The sequence below is a fragment of the Rhinoraja longicauda genome, chromosome 20 (assembly GCF_053455715.1).
Source record: "Rhinoraja longicauda isolate Sanriku21f chromosome 20, sRhiLon1.1, whole genome shotgun sequence".
Lineage (NCBI taxonomy): Eukaryota > Metazoa > Chordata > Chondrichthyes > Rajiformes > Arhynchobatidae > Rhinoraja > Rhinoraja longicauda.
Window position 1 is genome coordinate 27,627,194 of NC_135972.1, and position 17,791 is coordinate 27,644,984.

Here is a 17,791-nt window from a genome sequence, read left to right on the forward strand (position 1 = left end):
AATCTTAAGATTGTGAAAGATCAAGTTCCAAGAATATTTCAATAATAAAATTCCCATTTTTACCCAATGCATTTCTTTAAACTTACCCACACTTTTTTCCACACTAACTATCTTTGCACAGGGTACTTCTCCTAGTTCAGTGAGCATGTATAGCACCTCTAATGCAGAGATTACCAACAGCATATCGGGTAAAGTTAAATGGCATATGATCTCCTTGTAGGACTCCTGATCCACATATTCACATATCAAGTCTGCATTATCTTCAGCTCTACATAGGTTCCCTAGAATTTCCATACCTGGGAATTATACAAAAAAATAGGTTTCAGGGAAACGTACAAATGCCAAAAAAAATTTATGAAACTATTATTTAAGTTGCTTACCTCTTATCTTCAAACACTTGTCACAGGAAGAGAGACATTTTGTTACTGTATGAAAAATTAGATGTGTACTTTTAAAATCAATAGGATCCAACTGAAGCTGCAGGAGAAAAACAAAAAAAGGAAGTCAAATTACTGTTAATTTTAGTTTAGCTTAGAGATACAACGTGGAAACAGGCCCTTTGGCCCACCAAGTCCACACCGACCAGTGATTCCCACACACCTACGCTGTCCTGCACACACTGGGAACAATTTACAATTATACCAAGCCAATTAACCTACAAACCTGTACGTCTTTGGAGTGTGGGAGGAAACCGGAGAACCCGGAGAAAACCTATGCAGGTCACGCGGAGAAAGTACAAACTCCGTACAGACAGCACCCGTAGCCAGGATCGAACATGGGTCTCTGGTACTGTTAGGCAGCAACTCCATCGTGTCGCCAAGAATATTAATATGCAGTAATATTAGTATGCAATCTACATTCCCATCATTGACCACCTGTTCACACAAGTTCTGTTATCCCACTTTCGATATACTATGGGCTATTTAGAGTCCAATTAGCTTACAAATTTGAAATCTCTGGGAGCACCGGGAGGAAACCGCAGCCACAGGGTGAACGTGCAATCACCACACAAACAGCACAGAGGTCAGGAACTGAACCCAGGTCTCTGGCACTGTGAGACAGCAGCTTTACCATATGTTGGATGTATGAGCTCACGCAAAGACCCATTATTTACATGATCTATTCAAACCCTCACCAATAAAAGTAGCGTTTCACTGAACAAGCAAATGGTCAGTATCTTAAGCAGTCTCATTTTTTTCAAAAGCCTTTTATTACAAACGAACAAAATGATCTTTTTTCCTTCATTTATTCTTTTGAACCAACATCTCACTAAATTCACCCACTAATTTACTTTTGCTTCTCAATTATAGAGCACTTTTTCAAATTGCTTTCATTACTTACAATACTAACCACCTCACTTGCCAACTTCACACATGCCAGATGTCCTTTTTCTCTTAGTGGGTCAGACTGGTGATCTGCCGAGTGTTCATAGCATTTTGGTTTCTTTTTTTTAAAAATTGCATCTACAGCTTTCCTTAATCTCCCCAATTTTCTGCCACATTTTTTTACTGTGTTATCACTCATGTTCACACCAATTTTCCAGCAAAAATATTTAAAAGTTAAATAATTAAGTATGTTTTTAACAGCAGATATTAATTACATGTCCCGCAATCGCATAATGTCAACCATTAGACTGCATTTTTTTAATATCACAATATATGATTCTACAATAAAACGAGACCATGGACATTATTGCTGGAAGGCTATGCCCTGCTACAGTTGAGGTAGACCTCCTAGGCTGCATGCTTTGGGATCCTAATATATTAGAATTTTACTGAAAGGCTCTATTTCTCCCCTGGTAATCACTCATTTAGATGGTGGCTTTCTCCCTTAAATTCGATTTGCAGGAATAGTCAAAAACCTTTAGAGCACAACACTATTGCCTGGCTCATTTTACTTAATCCTATTCTACGAACAATAAACAAAAATAAATCTTGGGACGGAAAACCAGTGAAAAACACCTGTTCAGCTGCCCTTATTGTTTCCAATATCTTCGCTTTTTGATCCAAGTCAAATCTTTCCCCAAAAGTCATATTTTGCTGTTTGCTTTCTGCTGGGTGACGCTGGAAACTATTCCTGTTGTGTACTACTACTCTTCATTTTCAAAGCTGATATAATCAGTTGTTCTTTCCACCATAACAGCTCACACTCTTGCTCTCTGTCCTTGACAGAGGCACAACTCCAATTACCATTTTTAAAATTTTAAGCCTTAACATCTTGTGCTATTTCCCCAAAGGTCTGCCAATTTCCAGCAACCCCATTCCTAAAGTGCTCCAAGTTTCCATTCATGCCACATGATCAAAGCAGACGTAATCAAGGTCGTAAGTTACAGTATATTCTCTAACTGCAGCCATGATACATAAGCATCTCTTATCAAAATTGGCAGAAAATAAAAACAGATGGTGAAGAGTTTCAGGTTCCAAGAATTAAATATCACCAATAATTTGTCCGGGTCCAATCATATTGATGCTATGCCCAAGAAAGCACACCAACGTTTCTACTTCCTCAGAAGACTAAGAAAATTCAGCACGTCTCAAAATACATCAATTTCTACATAGGCAAGAAACTGCAGAGTTGTGGGCACAGCCTAGTACATCACATGAACCAGACTCGCTTTCTACCTTCCTACCTCCCACTGCACCCCATCCACAAACACACATTGTATCTCTTCTACACCACGTTTCCTCTGAAAACAGCCAGCATAATCATGGAACACTCGTGTTCTGGTCTCTTTCTCACCACACTTCTTGGCAGAAGATACAAAAGCTTGAAAGCATGTACCACCAGATTCAAGAATAGATTCTTCGCTGCTGTTATCAAACTCTTGAATGGACTTCTCATAAGCCAAGGACGTATTTTGGACCTCCCAAACTATTGAGCAACTAACTCAGCTTCTTTATTCTTTTTGCACTACCTGTTGTACTCGTGTATGGTTTGATTGTTATTATGCCTGGTATGATTTACCTGGATAGCACACAGATCAAAGTTTTTCATTTTTATCTCGGCACACATGACAATAAATCTATACCAAGAACATTCACATGTCTGGAACTTTTTAATATTAAAACCACTATGCAAATAGTTTATGATAGAAGCCCAGAGCCGTCAGGCATATTTTAATTCAAATAAATGGACCTGACAGCAAGGAGAATATATCTATGAATATAGACAGCTTTATATTTATTCTCTCTGTTCACCTGATTTCTAGTCAAAACTACATTTGGCGGATAATGACTGCACAGTCACATGTTGCGTACAAGAGGCAACAAAGAAATACAGGTGGAGTAAGTGAGTAGGCAAAGATCTGACAAATAGAATACAATATGGAAAACGTGAAATTGTCCAGTTCAGCAACAAAAATTAAAATAAAAGCAGTTTCTCTAAACAGCAAGAACCAGTGCACAATTCACATGTTAAGCCAGTACATCAAAAATTTAGAAACGCTAACAGAACAAAATCCATTGTCAGGTTAATTAAATGCAAAGGTAGAGAGATGATGCTTTAATTATATATGTCATTCTTGAGACTACAGCTGGATCGCTGTATACATCTCTGGTTTCCTTTCTAAGATAAAAGTACTGGGAAAAAATTCAGAGAAGTTTTATCTGAGGAATGATTAGGAAAGGACACGATTGGCACATATGCACTGGAGTTGAGAAAAGGCACAACTTGATTCAAACCTACCTCCCAGACAAACTTTATCTTCTCTAGAAACGAGGGGCGATCCAATTGATGTTTATAAAATTGTGAAAGGCATAGATAGGACAGACAGTCATAATCTTTTTTTGAGGGTGGAAATGTCAAATACTGAGTGGCATGGCTTTAAGGTCTGAGGGAGTAAGCTTAACAAAGGTGTGCAGGACAACATGTTTTTTTAAGAAACACAGTAGTAGGTGCCTGAAATGCCTTGCCAGAGTTTGTGGTGGAAGCCGATAAGATATTGGTGTTTTAAGATGCGTTTGGATAGGCACATGAATATGCAGGTATTGGAAGAATATGGATGACATACAGATAGAAGAAATTTGTTTAATTTGGCATCATGGTTGGCAGACATAATCGCCAAAGGGCCTGTTTCTGTGTTGTACAGTTCTATGATCTATGTAGGAAGGAACTGCAGATGCTGGTTTAAACTGAAGTTAGACACAAAAAGCTGGAGTAATTCAGCAGGACAGGCAGCATCTCTGATCTGCCTATGTGTCCTGAGAGATCTTTACAGAGAGATGTAGAGAAACTGTTCCATGTTATGGGAGAATCTAGAATTGGGGCTCACGGTTTCAAATATGAAAGCACCATTTGAGACAGAGATATGTTTCTTTTTTCCCTCGGTAAGTTGAAAACCTTTGTAATACTCTTCCTCAAAGGGTAATGAAAACAACTTTTAATTATTTTTAAAGCAAAGATAGAAAGATTCCTGATAAGCAAATGTTGAAAAGTTTTCACAGGTAAGCAGATATGCAGTCTCAAGTTATAAAGCACCAGGAGTCAAATTAATTTTATGCAAGTTACTAAAGGATAAAGCAAAGCCATCGGCTGATAAGGAAAACATTCTTGTTTGATATGGGCAGGATCCAAGATATTCAATTATTGAAGATTTGAAGAAATTCGTTAGAGAAGCCTAGGCCACATACTTATTCAGTAGAAAACTACTATTTTTTCAAATTGTCTCCAACTTTCGAAAGGTTGACCATATGATGTGTAAATTATTTTAAGGCAAGAAAAGGCAAGAAAATGTACAAATGTATTATTAGGCATCCATTTTTATTCAAAAATGTGTTTTGGTATCTTCTAATTTTAAAATCATACTTGCTATGAGCATAGAGTACACACAAATGTAATAACTTAAATACAGTAGTATGAATAAGTTCATACCTCAGCTGCAACATTACCCAAAGTATCAAGCCCCAGTTGCTTGAGAGAAGCATACTGACAATGGGAACACAACAGCAGAAAGCGGATGCATGTGCGATGAGCTGCCAATAACTTCATATTTCCTTCTTCAAACGACAAATTGCGAAGGATTACTGCAATCTGAACCACCCGTTGTCCCTCAACATCATTAATGCCAAGTTTATGAGAGGAGTGGAATAAAGACATCTGGACATCCATTTCTATATCTGTACCTAAATTACAAAAAAATCAATTTCATAAAATGTTAATGTAAAAAATTACATTGGCAAAAATCTAAATTTGCATGGAAACCAACACAATGTCTTGATGATCCTTCAGTCTCTATTGGGAATAGTCGCTGATCCCAAGGGTAGTCAGCTTGCTCATTTTCTTATCACACAACCGCAAGAATATAGTTAAAATTACTACAAAAATAACCTCAATTTTGTACACAAGCTTTTGCTTCAGCTATTGAGCCTATAGAAATGGTTTCACTAACCTTGCGATCCATTGTTCCTAAAAATAATGAGCTCCCGTATTTCATTGTCTTCAATATTGTCTTGCCAAAACTATGGAAGTCAAGACACGAGGCATTTTTAATTATACTTAGCAAAGCGAGTTTCAAATTAGAATTTAATTAAACTCTATACATAGTGCAAATGCTTATAAATGGTAAGTCACAAACTTATGAGTTGTTTAAAGTATACAAAGAATACTTCAAGTCATGCTCGGGTGCTTAAAAATATTTGCTTTTGACGTTCTGGAAGCTTTCCTTTTAAAACGTACAGAAAAATCATCACGTAGAAATACAACAGTTTAATTCTGCATAACAGCAGATATTTACATTAGGAATCTAACTTTATTATGTTAACAGATGCATTTAAGATAAATCGTTAAAATTTTCTTGCAGCCCAGAGGCCTAGAAATGAAGCAATAGGGATTCAACAAATTCCTTCTAATAGGAACTACCAAAAATATGCAGCATAGCCATGGTTTCGACAATTATGTGCACAGAATATGGTACAGCACAAGGACAGGCCTTTTAGCCCATGATTTCTGTGCCAAACATGCCAAGATATACTAATCTCACCAGCCTGCATATGATCCATATTCCTCCATTCCGTGCATATCTGTGTGCCTATCTAAACGACTCTTTAACGCCACTATCGCATCTGCCTCTGTCACCACCACTGGCAGCACGCTCCAGACATCCTCCACCCCCTAAATAACAAAACCTTGCCCTGCACATCTCCTTTCATCTTTACCCCATTCGCCTTGAAGCTATTTCCTCTAGTCTTTGATATTTCTACTCTGGCAAAATGGTTTTGAACGTCTACTCGATGATTGGTAGATACGACATTGTGGGGATGACAGAGGAGTGGCTGCAGGAGGATCGGGCCTGGGAACTTAATATTCAGGGTTATACATCCTATAAAAAGGACAGGAAGGTGGGTGGAGGTGGTGGGGTAGCTCTGTTGGTGAGGGACGAAATTCAGTCCCTTGCGAGGGGTGACATAGGGACTGACGAGGTAGAGTCACTGTGGATAGAGTTGAGGAATTGTAAAGGTAAGAAGACACTAATTGGACCCCCAAATAGTAGCCCGGATGTAGGCTGTAAGTTGCAGCAGGAGTTAAAACTGGCATGTAACAAAGGTAATGCCACTGTGGTGATGGGGGATTTCAATATGCAGGTAGACTGGGGAAATCATGTTGGTTCTGGACCCCAAGAGAGTTTGTAGAGTGCCTCCGAGATAGATTCTTAGAGCAGCTTGTACTGGAGCCTAGCAGAGAAAAGGCAATTCTGGATTTAGTGTTGTCCAATGAACCAGATTTGATAAAGAGAACTCGAGCTAAAGGAACCGCTTGGAGGTAGTGATCATAATATGATTAGTTTTAATCTGCATTTTGGGAGGGAGAAGGTTAAATCGGAAGTGTCAGTGTTGCAGTTGAACAAAGGGGACTATGAAGGCATGACAGAGGAGCTCGCCAAGGTCGACTGGAAAGGGATCCTAGCATGAATGACGGTGGAATAGCAATGGCAGGAATTTCTGGGCATGATCCAGAAGATGCAGGGTCTTTTCAGTCCAAAGTGGAAGAAAGATTCTAAGGGGAGTAGGAGGCAACCATGGCTGACAAGGGAATTTAGGGATGGAATAAAACTAAAAGAAAAGATGTATAACACAGCAAAGAGTAGCAGGAAGCCAGAGGATTGGGAAACTTTCAAAGGACAACAGAAGGTAACAAAATGCGCAACACGGGCTGAAAAGATGAAGTACGAGGGGAAGCTGGCCAAGAATATAAAGAAGGACAGTAAAAGCTTCTTTATATATGTTAAGAGAAAAAGATTAGCAAAGACAAATGTGGGTCCCTTGAAAGCAGACACAGGTGAAATTATTATGGGTAACAAGGAAATGGCAGAAGAGTTGAACAGGTACTTCGGATCTGTCTTCACTAAGGAAGACACAAACAATCTCCCAGATGTACTAGAGGACAGAGGATCTAGGAGGATAGAGGAACTGAAAGAAATTGGCATTAGGCAAGAAATAGTATTGGGTAGACTGATGGGACTGAAGGTTGATAAATCCCCAGGGCCTGATGGTCTGCATCCCAGGGTACTCAGGGAGGTGGCTCTAGAAATAGTGGACGCATTGGTGATCATTTTCCAATGTTCAATAGATTCAGGATCAGTTGCTGTGGATTGGAGGATAGCTAATGTTATCCCAATTTTCAAGAAAGGAGCAAGAGAGAAAGCGGGGAATTACAGACCAGTTAGTCTGACATCGGTGGTGGGGAAGATACTGGAGTCAATTATTAAAGAGGTAATAACAGTGCATTTGGATAGCAGTAAAAGGATAAGTCCACAAAATGCTGGAGTAACTCAGCAGGTCTCGACCCGAAACTTCATCCATTCCTTCTCTCCTGAGATGCTGCCTGACCTGCTGAGTTACTCCAGCATTTTGTGAAATAAATACCTTCGATTTGTACCAGCATCTGCAGTTATTTTCTTACAAAGGATAAGTCCAAGTCAGCATGGATTTATGAAAGGGAAATCATGCTTAACTAATCTTCTGGGATTTTTTGAGGATGTGACAAGTAAAATGAATGAAGGGGAGCCAGTGGATGTAATGAATCTAGATTTTCAGAAAGCCTTTGATAAGGTCCCACACGAGAGATTGGTGAGCAAAATTAGAACACATGGTATTTGGGGTAGGGTGTTGACATGGATAGAGAATTGGTTGGCTGACAGGAAGCAAAGAGTAGGAGTAAACGGGTCCTTTTCAGAATGGCAGGCAGTGGCGACTGGAGTGCCACAAGGCTCGGTGTTGGGGCTGCAACTTTTTACCATATATATAATGATTTGGATTAAGGAATTAGAAGTAACATTAGCAAGTTTGCAGATGACACAAAGCTGGGTGGCAGTGTGAACTGCGAAGAGGATGTTAGGAGGTTGCACGGTGACCTGGACAGGTTGAGTGAGTGGGCAGATGCATGGCAGATGCAGTATAATGTAGATGAATGTGATGTTATCCACTTTGGCGGCAAAAACAAGGAGGCAGATTATTATCTCAATGGTGTCAGGTTAGGTAAGGGGGAAGTGCAGCGAGACCTGGGTGTCCTTGCACACCAGTCACTGGAAGTTGGCATGTAGGTACAGCAGGCAGTGAAGAAAGCTAATGGCATGTTGGCCTTCATAACGAGAGGATTTCAGTATAGTTTCTTCTGCAGTTATATAGGGCCCTGGTAAGACCACATCTGGAGTATTGTGTACAGTTTTGGTCTCCTAATTTGAGGAAGGACATCCTTGTAATTGCAGCGTAGGTTCACGAGATTGATCCCTGGGATGGCGGGACTGTCATATGAAGAAAGATTGAAAAGACTAGGCTTGTATTCACTGGAGTTTAGAAGGATGAGAGGGGATGAGAGACATATAAAATTATAAAAGGACTGGACAAGCTAGATGCAGGAAAATGTTCCCAATGTTGGGGGAGTCCAGAACCAGGGACCACAGTCTTAGAATAAAGGGGAGGCCATTTAAAACTGAGGCGAGAAGGAACTTTTTCACCCAGAGAGTTGTGAATTTGTGGAATTCTCTGCCACAGAGGGCAATGGAGGCCAAATCACTTGATGAATTTAAGAGAGAGCTCGATAGAGCTCGGGGGGCTAGTAAAATCAAGGGATATGGGGTGAAGGCACAGGTTACTGATTATGGATGATCAGCCATGATCACAATGAATGGCGGTGCTGGCTCGAAGGGCTGAATGGCCTCCTCCTGCACCTATTTTCTATGTTTCAATACAATACAATACAATACAAACTTTATTGTCATTGTGCAGTGTACAAGTACAGAGACAACGAAATGCAGTTAGCATCTTAACCAGAGTGCATGTACGCCTCTCATAATTTTATGTACTTCTATCAGGTCTCCCCTCAACCTTCGTCATTCCAGAAAAAACAATCTTGGTGACATCTGCAAACTTACTAATCAACCCATCTACATTTACGTCCAAGTCATTTATATCTATCACAAACAATGGAGTTCATAAGTAGAGCAGCAGAATTAGGCCATTCAGTCCATCGAGCCTACTCCGCCATTCAATCACGGTTGATCTATCTTTCCCTCTCAACCCCAGCACGGATCGCTGCAAAACTAAATTGGTCATAAACCACCAGCCTGAATTACGCCCTACCTCCCACAACCTTCTGCCTTCTACCAGTATGCCAATTCTGAATTCATACGACTAAGTCACTGTGAATCCCGTGCATCTTAATCTTTTGGATCAGCGTACCATGAAGGATTTAATCAAATACCTTAAATTATCAAAAATAAACTGCTCTAACCTCATTGATCACCTTCGCCACTTTCTAAAAAAAAACAATCAAAATAGTCAGACTTGACCTGCCGTATACAAAGCCATGCTGACTGTCCTTAACTCGACCTTGTTTCATACCTCACATACATCGTCAGACTACACGCACTATCTTTTGGACTCATTAGAAAGCTTCAATGTTTCATATTGAAATAAAATCAAAATTTCATTCACCAAGAAAGATGGATCTCAATTATCACTGCAGAGCACTAAATTGGAACTATACCCCAGCTAAATACAATCATCAGTCTGAAGGGTCTCGACCCAAAACGTCACCCACTCCTTCTCTCCTAGATGCTGCCTGACCTGCTGAGTTACTCCAGCACTTTGTGATACCTTCGATTTGAACCAGCATCTGCAGTTATTTTCCTATCCAAATACAATCTTCAAGTATTCTTCAAATTTTCAAACTTTGTAACATGGCTTAGAAACCCAAATTAATCATGCTTATTAACTTTGGACCAAATCAAGACTGGTCTTATTTGTATTGTGACTCAATTTAACAACCCGATTACAGGAAATTCTCGAAATAAACCAGTTTGAAAAGCAGAACAAAATATCCCAAATCGGAACTGACACAGTGCACAAAATCTAAAGTCAGTTGATTGTTTCAACAGAGTCAGGTAGCGATGGCCAATTTCAGATCAAATGTATATGATCAAAATTATGAGAGGCATAGATAGGGTAAACAGTCAGAACTTTTTTCCCAGGGTGGAAGTGTCCAACACAAGAGGGCATAGCTATAAGGTGAGAGGGGGAAAAGTTTAATGGAATGGCCGGGGCTATTTTATTTTTACACAGAGTAGTGGAGGCCTGGTGCGCATTGCCTAGGGTGGTGGTGGATGCAGATACGTTTGTGGCATTTAAGAGGTTTTTGGATAGGCACGTGGAGATGCAGGAAATGTGGGGGGGGATATGGATCATGTACAGATAGATCAGATCAGTTTAACTAGGCATCGTGTTTGGTACAAACATTGTGGGCCGAAGGGCTTGTTCCTGTGCTGTTCCTGTTCCTATGTGTAACCCTGTATCTCTCTGTTCTTGAATTAAACCAATTATTAATGCACATCCAACCAGATACCCAGTAACCTCATTCATGCTCTGCCATAATGACCAGAATTCAGTTATTTCTGTTGAAGAGGAATTCAAAGTAAGATTAAACAATTAAAAAGTGTCAAAGTTACTGAACTCCTAGGTGTCTGTCTATTTGAGAGAAAATGTTTTATCTGCTTATGAAAAATAACACAAAGTAAACAAGTACTGAAAGTCAGCATTCAATGATAAATATAATCCATATTCCATTACATGAAATGAAACCTAACTTCTGTTTCAAATAACCAAAAGTTTCAGATATTGAGTGACAGTAGTTTGCTAATTATTTAAATTATGGTAAAGTTGAATGAAAATATCAACCTTACCATAATTTAAATAATTAGCAATCTCTGCAACAAATACATATTTTTTAAATGACATTAAAATTTATGAGATTTTGTAGCCTTCCCACGCTTTTCTGTATTGAAGTTCATATGCCCTTTCAACAAGTTCACTAGGGTCTGTTTCGCATTGGCTTCCTCTATATTAACCCCCGTCCCTGTGGATGTACTTCTAAATTCAGAAATTGTCCTTCTGATTCCCAAGTCCAAATCATTCTGAATCAACACCTACCCATTTTTAGCAGTCTGTGTAACTACCTATAACTGCTTATTTCTGACCTGTTTTGTAGCCAGCTGACTAGTCTGATAATCCTCTACTTTGCAGTCTGTTATGCAGTAGTTTAACCAAATGCTGCAGAAAATACAAATGTATTACATCTACTACATTACATCATCCAATTTTTCTTTATCAACCAAGCATGGCCTTCCTTTTTGAAATCTATGCTTATTATTCTTTATATTATCAGTTTCTGTACTTCTGTCTGCCACATCTCAGCTTTAAGTAAGGATTCTCTAATATTTCCTATAATTAATGTCAAGCTCTTTGGTCTATAATTCTTGGAGATATATTGGGCCAATAATTTGGAAATACTTCCTTCTAATTAATTTTCACAGATTTGTAAAAGTATTTCCACCATCTCAAACACAAGTATGCAAATGTTAAATGTAGATAAAACAACATGGATTGCTAGGACAGACACAGAAAGCTACAGTAACTTAGCGGGTCAGGCAGCATCTCTGGAGAAAAGGAACAGGTGAAGTTTCAGGTCGAGACCTTTCTTCAGACCTGAATAAGGGAACAGGAGCCTGGAAAATGGAAGTCATCAAAGAGACGAAGGGCATGTGAGACATCTTGGACATACACCGGGAGCGATTGGACTAGGGGGATAGGATGGAGTCAAGGTACGTGGAACCTACCTCGGGACAGGAGCAGGCAGAAACAATGGGTCGGCCAGGGCAATTGTGTTTATGCATTTTGGGAAGAAGGTAAAAACGGGCCTGGGAGGGCTGGGGAATGATAAGGTTGGAGGCTGTGGAGTACAGACAGCCGGAAGTGATGAAATCAGAGATGGTCTGTGCGCTGATGGCCTGGTGTTCATCTGTAATTCAAGGGTAAGTAGGAAGAGGTGTCCGAGAGCTGGCGCCTGGCCTCAGCATGGTAGAGGCCATCTCGCCAGATTACCATGGCACCTTCCTTGTCGGCAGGTTTGATGATAATATCGTGGTTGCTGCAGAGTGAACAGAGGATTATACATTCAATGGGTAAGGGGTTAGAGTAGGTAAGGGGAATGGAACAGTTGATATCACGCTGGCAGTTAGAAATGAAAAGGTCTAAAGAGGGCAAATGACCGTCCACAGGAGTGGGACCCGTGGAGACGGGAGAAGGGGTCATCATTGAGTGGTGAGGATTCCTTCATAGAAAATGGCAGGTAAGCAGTGGCGACGGAAGAAAAGCTCCATGTCATGGCAGACCCGGAACGCATTGAAGTGGGGGCAGAGGTGAACGAAGGCGAGGCCTCTGTTGAGGACATACAGTTCTGTATCCCAATGAAGTCTGAAGGATCTCTAACAGAAACCTATTCCTTTTCTCCAGAGATGCTGCCTGACCCACTGAGTTACTCCAGCTTTCTGTGTCTGTCTTCGGTTTAAACCAGCATCTGCAGTTCCTCCCTACACAAAGATAACTAGGATCTGAACCTGCACAGATAGGAAATTGCCATGGCACCTCAGAAAATTGTTTGCTGCTTGAAAAGGTGACAGTGCAGTCCACTTCCATCTCAAATGCCCACCACCACCTTGATAGTTTCCAATTTACGAGCATTGATTTATTATTGTCGCAGTTACTGAGTGAAGAGCTTGGATTGTGTGCTATATGTTAAATCATGTTATACACAAGTACAATCAAGTTATACACAAGTAAAGCAGATAGTGCAAAGAGAAAAATACCAGAGTGCAGAATATAGTGTTATTGTGTTAGTTACTAAGTAAAGGTCCAAGGTCTGCAATGAGGTAGGTTGGAAGACTACAGCACATCCTACCTTATGGAAGGACCATTCAGTAGTCTGTTAATAGAGGGGAAGAAGCAGTCATGAATCTGGTGGTACATGTTTGCAAGCTTTTGTATCTTTTGCCCAACAAGAGAGGTGAGAAGGAGGAATGACCGGGGTGAAATAGTTCCTTCATTATGTGGCTGCTTTACAAGTGGAAGGTCTGAATTCAAAATGTTATTTCATGTTATAAGCTGGACATAATTTTAAATTGTTCCTGTACACATCTATTAAACATGTTTTACCTTAATAAAATTTCTGCCTGTTTTTTCCTTCCACTCTGTTCCAAATACAGAAGATAAGGTTCCCATAGCTGTGAATATAGTAATATTAGGACATGTAAGCACAAAGTATAGTTTATCATCATAGTTTAAAACTAAGAATTGTTGGCCATCCAAAAGGACTGTTCCGTTAGGTAAACTTACTTTTAAAACAAAGCAAAACCAATGCAAATTTGATATTTTTGCTGGTCAAATAACACAACTAAATGAAAATTTATCAAGGCATTCAAAGAATTTGTCACAAATATTAGCTGCAGAAAAAATCCACAAATTATGCACATTGCTACAATTTACCCAAAACATTTAAACTAATCAGTGTGTAAAGTCAAATAGTAAAATGCTATATTGCCGAATTTGCACTTCTCATGATATAACATGTCTTCAAAATAATTGGATTGTTTTGATATTTAAATAATTGGGTTGCACAATTCTCTAAATAGATCATTGGATCTATTTTCTTCACACATAAAACGTACTTAAATTACCCCAAACCAATTTGAATTTCTAAATCAAATCTGAAGTCTATAGCAGTAGCAGTTAAAGTATCAAACACAACTGAACCGAAAATAGAGACACAAAAGACAATGCAGACACTTTCTTCAAATCAAATGTGTCAGATATGGACACTCACATGATTTATCTCTTTGTTGGCTACATTAAAAACACTCTGTTCCAAATATACTCCATCATCACACCCTCAATTCTTTCTTCACTATATCGACAACTTCATTTAACACTGCCTCCTTGTCAATGTCATTAACTTGTCAATGTCATCAACTTCACCACTAACTTCCACCCTGCCCTCAAATTCACTTGGACTATTTCCACAAGTTCATAAGTTCTAGGAGAAGAATAATCTGATTCAGCCCATCAAGTCTATTCCTCCATTCAATCATGGCTGATCTATCTTTCTCTCAACCCCATTCTCCTGTCTTCGCCCCAGAACCCCTGACATCCTTGCTAATCAAAAATCTGTCAATCTCCACTTTGGAAATATAATCTCCGATACCTTTAATCATTTAATTGAACTGTCTCCACCTCATGAAACAGACTATCTGTAGACAAACCCAGACTTGGTTACCTATATTACACTTCCTCCAACAATGTCTCTTGCAAGGATCTCAGATGTCCTCTTCCCTGCAGTGAATACTCATCCTCCTGTCCCCAGACAGAATGGGTATAGAAATAACCTAGTCTCCACCTTTCACTCCACCAGCCTCTGAGTCCAAAACCTTCTCCAACATTTCCACCAGCATTAATGCAATCACACAAGTCACATCATCCCTTCCCATCCCTTCCTTCCTTCTTTCTGCAGACCACATTCTCCGTGACTCACTGGTTAATTCAACCCAACCCTCCCCTTCACCAGACACTGTCCCCAATTGATCCCATATGCAAGCCAAATCAATTCTCCGTCCCATACAACCTGGTTGCCCTTAGCTCCTCGAAGTAGTAAGGAAAATACAATTCAACATTATTTCTTCCTTTATTCCAACATGCTGTAATCATTTAGCTTGAGGTTCTTTCAATGAATTTATATTTTTAAACTTATTAAAGTCAATTTCACACAGGTTTTTAACTAAAACCACATAATTGATACCAAACTGAAAGGCAATCGATAACGCAGATATTGGCCAGAAATAGTTGTTTTCCATTCACTGTACAATAATCAAAACTAAAGAGAAATTATTTATCATGCATGATTTTGAGATAACTCAACATTTTTCACAGCCAATGAAGAATTTGCAAAGTATGGCCACATTTGTAATGTTGCAAAATAGAGGAATCACTTTGCACACAGCAAACTCCTAGAAGCAGCAACATGATGAATTTACTTTCATCTAGAAATGAACATTGGCTATGATGCCATGGAGAAAAGAGCTTCTGAAATATAAACACAATGCAGGAAACATCCGTCATATCAGGCTCCATCCATGGAAAGCAAAACAAGATTATCATCTCAGAACAAAGACCATTAGAACATGATAACCAGTAACTACTGTTTCTGTATGCAATGGCCACCCTGAGCTTCAGATTGCATGCCATTCAATTCCCCTTCCCGTCACCAAACTGACCTGGCCATCGCGACAAATGTCACTACAGAATGAAGAGGAAAATACATCGACATTCCCAACGCAAGGATTAAATCAAGGACTAGAATTGCTGAAGTTAACATAAACTAGAAAACAGTAATTGCGAATTTTTTAAAAACTAGCACTAAAGACTAAGTTCCCTGAACCCAACAAATTTTTACACATGGTATTTACAAACTGATAAAAGTGTTATGGCTTTAAATTTAACATTCCAGAGTGTTGTTTCAGGAAATCTCAGTTAGAATGAAAGAGTGCAAAATCAAATGTTACTCCAAAAGGGAACAAAACTAGAAATTATAGATCTTACTCGAGTCTATCAACTGCTGCAAGGAGATTTCTGAAATCTATAACTAAGGGTACTAGTGAACAAGCACTTACTGAATTTGGATTGATTATAGAGAAACCCAATATGGATCAGTAAAGGGCAAAGCAAGTCCTTTGTACTGAACCTGAATGAATGGGTTTCTTTCTGTAATATTAAGAATATATTCCAATACCATTTGAAAACTACTTTATTTTTAAAATGGCATCAGGAAATTTGTTATTCCCTTCCTTTCCACCACCACACCACCCTTGCAAGTCTCATCATTATATTCAATTCCCTTTACACATGAAAATATTACTGAAGATAGGAAAATAGGCAACTCCAAAAAAAGAACCAATAATCCCATTAGATACAGTGAATTCTAGCACAATTAATCCAGAAATATTAAAGTTAGTAACATGTAGGTCTGCTGCCTTGATATCAACATCCACATAAAACTGAATGCATTGATCACTAAAATATGGAAAGGAGAAAGAAACCAACAGCTGGAGGAGAAAAGTGGAGGAAGAAACTGCAGATGCAGGTTTGAATCGAAGATAGACACAAAAAGCTGGAGTAACTCAGCAGGTTAGACAGCATCTCTGGAGAAAAGGATCTGAAGAAAGGTCTCAACCCGAAACGTCACCTATTCCTTTTCTCCAGAGATGCTGTCTGACCCGCTGAGTTACTCCAGCTTTTTGTGTCTATCTTCAGCTGGAGAAGAAAATTTACACTTCACCAGCCATTTGTATAACGTTTAAATGCAAAGTGTGACAATTGTACTGCACAGTAAAACAGCACAGGATCAAGCCCTTCGGCCCACGATAGCTGTGCTAAACATGATTCCAAGTTAAACTAATTTCTGCCTGAATGTGATTCATATTCCTCCAGTCCCTGCATAACCATATGTCTACCTAATAGCCTCTTAAAAGCCACTGAAGAATCACTGGGATGTTCCTGGGATGGACATTTTCAGTTACACGGTGAGAATCTACACTGGTGCAGAGATAGAGTTGCTGCCTTACTAGGGGTGCTGTCTGTATGGAGTTTGTACATTCTCCCCATGACCACGTGGGTTTTCCTCAGTTTCCTACCACTCCAAAAACATACAGAATTGTAAGTTAATAAAATTTGTCCTGAGTGTGTAAGATAGTGCTCGTGTATGGGGATCACTGATCGGCATGGACTTGGTTGGCCAAAGGGCGTATTTTTGCCCTGTATCTCTAAAGTAAACTAAAATTGATAGGCTGAGTTTGTCAGATTGCCAAGGGTGCAGAGGCAGAAACCTGAAATAGGGCATAGATAAAGTAGACCATAGGAAACATTTCCCCATTGTAGAGAAATCTAAATCTGGAGGGCAAAAGGATGGGGGGTGAGCAGTTTAGAGGAAAAGTTTTATCCAAAGGCAGGTTGGAATACAGGATAAACTGCCCCATGGTGTGGTAGAAAGGGGTATTCTTATAACATCCAAATATATAGATAAGCAGTTAAACCACCAAGGCGTAGAAGATGACATACCAAGTGCTGGTCTGCTCCTATTCAGTATTGTTCCACAGATACAAATTAGCATTAAATATTACTTTATTAATAGGGTGATTTTGAATGTTTGTTCTAATTGTCTAATAATAGGAAATGTTGCCGATCAAAGAAAACTAAATGATCAACTATTCCAGAACAAGACATTTATACTCTTAGTGGAAGAAGCGTGCATGAATATCTCATGCATAATGTATCACCTTTCACTTTAAATTTTAAGATATACAATCATGTAGATTATGAACATTTCACACATATTACATTATGTTTAACAGTGCCATATTTGAATTTGAACAATAAAAGCAACATCAAATATCGTTAAGGTATTTCAATATTAAATA

The 17,791-nt window shown here is 39.2% G+C and overlaps 1 protein-coding gene across 1 annotated transcript in view; it reads right to left on the reverse strand.

The window, feature by feature from the left end:
- The window catches only part of arid2 (AT-rich interactive domain 2), a 76,915-nt gene that overhangs the window by 27,049 nt on the left and 32,075 nt on the right, over window positions 1-17,791 (reverse strand). The window contains exons 6-10 of the mRNA XM_078417295.1: window positions 13,482-13,549; window positions 5,387-5,456; window positions 4,870-5,120; window positions 381-477; window positions 87-296 (exon numbers count right to left, since the gene is read on the reverse strand). Coding sequence (XP_078273421.1) covers window positions 87-296; window positions 381-477; window positions 4,870-5,120; window positions 5,387-5,456; window positions 13,482-13,549 — 696 coding nt within the window. The remainder of the gene's footprint in view (window positions 1-86; window positions 297-380; window positions 478-4,869; window positions 5,121-5,386; window positions 5,457-13,481; window positions 13,550-17,791) is intronic.